Consider the following 6,756-nt stretch of genomic DNA (forward strand, 5'->3'; position numbering starts at 1 on the left):
TAGGACCGGGTAAGGGTCTCAAAAATAGACCCGGTCATTATTTCGGGTCGGGTTCGGGCCATAACTCGGGCCACCCAAAATCGGCTTGATGGCCCGATCACTATACACAATAAATATTTTGTATTATTAGTGATGGATGATGGCTATTATTTTGTGGAATTTAAGTATTGTAAATTTTAATATTTTGTGTTATTAGTCATGATATATAAGACTATAAGTTAATGTTTTATATTTAAAATGCATAATACTTTAGACTAATGCATAATATTGTGTTATTTGTATTGATTTAAATATTTGGTGTTATTAGGCAATATTAGTATTGATTATGGTTATGCTTTAATTTTAGAGAATAGTTGGTTCTTGTTATATTTTTCTAAGTGAATTTTACCATATCAAATAATGATTAGAGTATTGAAAATTTGGATATTTTTACATGCTAATTTATAAAAAGATATCAAGGTATTATAATGTTAACGGCCCAGTTTTTACCTGATATAATTGTGGCCTGAAAGGATATAAATTTCATCGAGTCTAAGATCGGATTCAAATCTCATAAATAGATCCGATACATATTTTAGACCGAATCTAAATAACATCAAATTCGATTTCATCCGCCCATTCACACCCCAAGTCCATATCACAAAACTTTTACTTTGATTTGTCTCTGGCTTTTGTAAATTTGATTTTTGTGGAAAACGAAAACAGTTGAGATAATGAGATCAGTCCCGTACTTTTTATTTCTTTGCTATATCCTACTCACAAGATCTTTTTCCGTAGTTGAAAGTTGAAACCCACCGAAAGCTACACCACTTTACTAATACTCCCACTTCGCACGCTTTGCTTTCTTTCGCGTCTCTAACCATAATGATGCCCCCTTTAGCCAATTGATCACTCGCTCTCGCTCTACAAAGACAAAGAGGCTATGATATTTGTTGGTCCCTGCAAATGATGGATGCTCGCGCTTTCTCTTCTCATTCCGACGCTTCCGTTGCCGCTGCAACCACAGATCAGGTATCGCAACCTCCAACTCATGTATCTCTTGTTACAATCTCCATATTCTCTTTTTATTTATTTATTTATTTATTTATTATTATTATTATTATTATTTGATTGATTGATTGATTATTTGATTGAGCTATGTACTCTGTCAATTTTCGGTGGGAACTGGCAATAGCTTTCGAAGTTAAACTTTCTGCTTTAAGAGAAAAAAAATTTTCGGTAGTTTAATCTGTGCTTCGCTGAATTCTTTCTTTTATGTTAGCTATTATCCTAATTACTCTATTTCTTTTTCAGTGACTGTGACCTGTTTGTGTATAACCAAATTACCCTTTCCTGAAATAGTAGTCCTTTTTTTTTTGTTATTGGTTCTGTTGAACAGTGAGAAATGAACTTACTTTTGGTATCTAAATACAATTGTTCATGTTTTGATAGAATGTGGAGCAATGCAGAAGTGGCAACAACAGTGAAGCCACGATTATGGAGAAACCAAGGCGATGGCATGATGTTTTCTGGTCTGGAATGTTTGTAATCCACTTGATTGGTTTCGGTTTTGTTCTTGTTGTTCTTGGCCTCAACAGATTCAAGAAGAAGAACAGGCTTGACATTGATAAGTACACATACCGCTTCATGGAGAATCAAGCCGGATTGACAGAGGATTACTGGCCAGTCTATGCGGTTGCCGGTTTAGTTGGGACTGCTCTTGGATGTTGTTGGCTGTCGCTGTTGGGTTCATGTGCTACCCTTATGATGAAGGTGTCTGTTCATATCCTCACCACATATCTTGCTGTGATCAGTGTTCTCTCTTTTTGGGCTGAGCAGGTCTTCTGGGGTGTCGCTTTTGCTATTGGAGCATGCCTTCAGCTTTTGTATGTGATATCTGTTATAGACAGGTATGAGCCTCAATTTACTATATATATAACGTATGTATGTACCTATCATGCGTGTTTGTTGCTTAAGGGATGCATGGATTTTGTTGTGTTAGTTTGTCCATATCCACAGTTGAAGGTTGCATTTACTGGGAAAGAAGTTAAAGTTTTAAACTGTTGTATTTTTATAATAATAACACTAATATAGCATGATTGACTACCTTTGGTGTCTTACATTTGGCAGCTGCTATAGATTGCCATCTTTGAAACATAGAATTGCATAATCGTGTAGCAGCAAACATATCTGAAGTAGTATTCTCTTTCTGATTGATTTCTAATCAAGGTGTGAATCTGACTAACATCTGGGATGAAACTACTCAACCTGTTTAGTGCTCTACATTATCTGAGAATATCAAAATACCCTATTCTAAGTGAATAACTCTATATCCTTGAACATAAACTGCTTCTATTTTTTCGCTTTAATAATTTTTGTTTTTAGTAGAGAGTTTTAAGGAGTCAGGAGGATATAAGATTACTTATTCTGAATGGGTTGGTATATCTAAAGGTCAAATAGCGCACCTTGCAATACAAGCTAAAATTAGTTGGTAAAAATTTGCTCATATTTGCTGTTGACAATAGCCTGATTAATTGTCGTCTAGTGATTCGGTCTTTGGGGAAGTCATCATTGTTGAGAAGGATTTGAACATTAGGCCTTTTCAGAACTAGTTTGACCATGTAGTGATGTATATAAATACATGGGCTTGAATACTGAGTGCTGACTGAGGTATCTTTCATGCAATAACTCACTGGTGTCTGTTTTTCAAGTTGATATTGCAGCAGGCTCTGTCCTGCTTATACTCAAACTTTTGTGCTGCTGTATCTAGTTTCATAGAACCATAGCAATCTCTGAATTGTCACTATGAATCAAGAGCTGTAAGAGTGAATGAAGAAATGTCAAAATACGAGTCCAACCAGCACAAAACCTGCGGACCAGCCATCTGACAGGCTCACCACTGAGAACCACTTCATATTCTACCACTCATGTTTAGATGTTTGACCTGTTAATGCATGGTGTTCAATGCTGCCTTCCAAACATCACTTCTCACTGATGCTGGAACTGGTCATATTAATCCATAATCTTTTCCCCCTGTTGTTCTAGAGATCTCCTTTTGCTCTATTTTTCTGATCTGGAAGTTCCATACTCTTGCAAAAATGGCTTCAAGTGATTCTGGAGTGCTTTATCTACCTTCAAGTGATTCTGGCAATGCTTTCATCTGTTAAAAATCCTCTCTCATGCATTCTTTAGAAATCTTAGAATTATTTTAGAAAAGTTGAATGGAAGGATTTATCTTGTGGAATCATATTGTATGGATTTTTGATTCCTTGATCAAACACGCTCAGATCATTTGGATAAATACAAGAATATAATATCTCCAGGACTTAGTTTGGTAAGTTCAAACCTGCTCTTCAAGATTTTTCCAAAAGGCATAGTGTTGTTACTCATCATCTAGTAGATACATTCACTATAAGTTCATGTTATAGCAATTTCAAGAAATGGTCATTATGATTTATATGTTCTGGCTTAAGGGAGTTTGTTGAAGATAATGTTGGTTATTATACTTGTAGTGAAGTGACTTTAGGAATATCATAAATGTTGGTGGAGCATTGGATATATTAATGTCTGATTTCAGGAACTAGTTATACTATTTACTATATCTTTTAAATATTAGATGCTTTGATCAATAAAAGTATATTAATGCTGAATGATAACTAAATAAATAGTTTCATAAATCACTTTATAGTCTTTCCCAATACCTGTTTTGATTAAAGCTTAGATGACAGTTCATCTCCCATGGTGAACTGTCTAAAGACTTAGAAAATTTACTTAATCAGTTCTACACAAATTTACAGTTACTTTTCAATGTGACGATCCTTAATTTATTGGATATCTGAATTAGCTGGGTTCTAGTGTCCACAACAAAAGCATCATATCAGCTATTCTCTAATGCATTAAGAATCAGATCTATCAATGCGAAAAATGTTAAACTCTATTTCTGAGACTTTTAGAGGATAATTTGGACTTCTGACTAGATTAGCCATTAGCATTGTAAGAGGTTTCAGACTTAAATTTTTATTAATAGTCAATCATGAGTGTTGTTGTAATAAATGTACCATTCCATTCCATGGAAATGCAAATCAAAAGTTGTTTATGTTTTAAATATTTTTTGCCCCCATTGATACTTGATTTGGTAGATAAAATTTGTAAGTTTCTATTATTTGAAATCTGGGTGCTGCCATTTTATTGAAATTGTAGTTCAACTTTATTCCCATCTTGTATTGCTATATTTATAATTAATTGTGCCCTTAAAGATAATTTTTTATGGTTATTCTTTTCGCATTTCCAGACTTCCATTTACTATGTTAGTTTTGCAAAAGGCTGTTAAGATGGTATGGAATCTTCCTGAGGTTATGAAAGTTGCACATGCATTTGTGCTGCTGCTTCTTTCGTGGATGGTGTTGTGGTCATTTGGAGTAGCTGGTGTTGTGGCTTCAAGTATGGGTGACGGTGGACGCTGGTGGCTTCTTGTGGTGAGCTGGCAAGTTTGCTCTTTATTCTGTCTGTCCTTGTTGGCACTAGTAATGCTTGCAAATCATGTATTCTTCCCCCATCTGATTACTGACATTGCTGTCATGCGTGCAGGTCCTCTCTGTAAGCTTATTTTGGACTGGTGCTGTACTGTGTAATACTCTGCATGTCGTTGTGTCTGGAATTGTGTTCCTCGCGAACGTCCATTATAGCAAAGAGAGTTCATCATTTCCCACTAACTCCTTAATGAAATCATTGCAATATGCTTTAACAACATCGTTTGGCAGCATTTGTTATGGCTCATTATTTACAGCTGTTATTAGGACAATGCGGTGGCAGGTATTAACCAACATTTGCTTTTGCTAATTATTTGAATCTCATTTCTTTCATATATGGATGCTATAAACTATGTTGGTATTCAGATTCGAGGCGTCCGAGCAAAGATAGGCAATAATGAATGTTTACTTTGTTGTGTTGATTTCCTTTTCCACATGGTGGAAACTCTTGTCCGATTCTTTAACAAGTATGCATATGTTCAGGTAGACTTCTATGCCTATATCAGTAATTACTTCCATATATGAGAAAATTTATATGTTCTTGGTGACAATTGTTTTCATTTTTAACTAGGAATCGTGAAGAGTGATTGCGAAAATTACTGGACTGGGGTCCTTCACTATATATCGGAGATAGAAATATTTTGGCTAATTTAGTTAGAGTTGGGTGAATATAATTATCTGCCAGTTTGCCATTGTGTTCTTGGAGAACTCACTATGGCATTCTTGTCATGATTGTGTTAGCAGATTGGTGTGTATGGAAAAAGCTTTAACCACTCTGCCAGAGATGCATGGGAGTTATTCCAATCAACTGGAGTTGAAGCACTTGTGGCCTATGATTGTTCAGGTGCTATAATGTTAATGGGAACCATTTTTGGAGGTCTGATAACTGGAACTTGCGCAGGTGTCTGGGCATGGATTAAGTGGAGTAATAGAGCTTTTATGATCGGATCCATGTCTATGCTCATGGGAATGGTGTTGGTAAGTTTACAACATCCTTGATTGAAGTTTAATCCATGACTTGGCCTTTATCAAACTATGAAACATACGTTGTAGTGTTTTTTTTCCATCTTTTTCTTTTTGGTCAGAAGATCTTAACTTCATTAGACAAAGGTCAAGGTACTAGAGGCAATATGCGCCACAGTATAATAATGCACAATAAATAAATGATACAAACTAAGCATGCCTAATGTATGCATTATTGCCTAATCAACTATATAGAATCATAAGGTAATACCCATTTAGAACAGGGATAAACCTCTGCCATAGTCCATTATCAATATGACCATCTTAGAATCCAACTCTGACCCTTGATTTCTTATATTTGCACATAAGCTCCAGGATCACCGACATATTTCGCATTAGCCCCTAGAGGATACTAAATTTACAGTTGCCCAACTGTGTTCAAAATAACGCAGCCCCAGACAAACCAGAATTCCAACGCTCGATATATATTAAATTTTCTTATATAAATGTATTTTCAGGTTGGAGTGGCTATGGTTGTGGTGGAAAGTGCTGTTACTTCAATATATGTATGCTATGCTGAAGACCCCTTATCGATTCATAGATGGGACCCTGAATTCTTCAACCAGATCTCTGAGACACTAAACCAGCGGCTTCAACATAGAAGTAAACGTGTGAGCGAAGTTTTAACCCACAATCAGCTTGATAACCTAGTACGATCAAACACATCAGTTTGAGGAATCACTTTAATTAGTATTAAATATTATAAAAATGATTTAGCTTCGTTCCTTTTTCTTTTCCTTTTTTTTTATATATATTTTTGTGTGTGGTGTGCATTGATAACTGTAATTGCAAATTAACATTGGTGTGATATGTGCCAGGTAAGATGGTTGCCTCTAGTATGTGGTTAATTTTGTACCAGTGTTCTGAAAATCGAATTGGACTGACCGATTCGACTGGATTAATTGGAAACCAGTCTTCTAGCCGGTCTGGTTGACACAGAAAACAGCATGGCAAAAAATTGCCAAAAAAACCGGTTGAACTGGCAATAAATTGGAGAAACGGTAGAATTGATTGGTTTTTTAACGGTTTTTCAGAATTTTAACTAAAAAAATAAAGAAAATTCGCCATGTAAAAGGTGAAAAGCATAGCCTTTCTTGTTCCCCCTTTCTCTCACAAAAACCCTAACCCATTACCCCTTTCTCAGCCAGCAGCAGCCAGCTCCTCCACCGTCGTCGAACTCTTCTCGTCAGCTAGACGGTTTTGTCGTCGCGGGTAGTGACGGGCA

The 6,756-nt window shown here is 35.9% G+C and overlaps 1 protein-coding gene across 2 annotated transcripts; it reads left to right on the forward strand.

Annotated features, from left to right (window-relative positions):
- The first annotated feature begins 640 nt into the window (after window positions 1-640).
- Window positions 641-6,367, forward strand: LOC112802670 (uncharacterized). Of its 2 annotated transcripts, XM_025845984.3 has the most exons (7): window positions 641-1,011; window positions 1,432-1,889; window positions 4,271-4,454; window positions 4,567-4,791; window positions 4,875-4,991; window positions 5,253-5,486; window positions 5,990-6,367. In XM_025845984.3, exons 1-7 carry the CDS (start codon window positions 946-948, stop codon window positions 6,203-6,205), a joined length of 1,500 nt encoding a protein of 499 aa, XP_025701769.1. In that variant the 5' UTR covers window positions 641-945; the 3' UTR covers window positions 6,206-6,367. The 2 variants fall into 2 exon arrangements, with proteins under 2 accessions (XP_025701769.1, XP_025701770.1); XM_025845985.3 differs by lacking the exon at window positions 4,875-4,991.
- The last annotated feature ends 389 nt before the right edge of the window (window positions 6,368-6,756 follow it).

This window comes from Arachis hypogaea, chromosome 5 (assembly GCF_003086295.3).
Source record: "Arachis hypogaea cultivar Tifrunner chromosome 5, arahy.Tifrunner.gnm2.J5K5, whole genome shotgun sequence".
Lineage (NCBI taxonomy): Eukaryota > Viridiplantae > Streptophyta > Magnoliopsida > Fabales > Fabaceae > Arachis > Arachis hypogaea.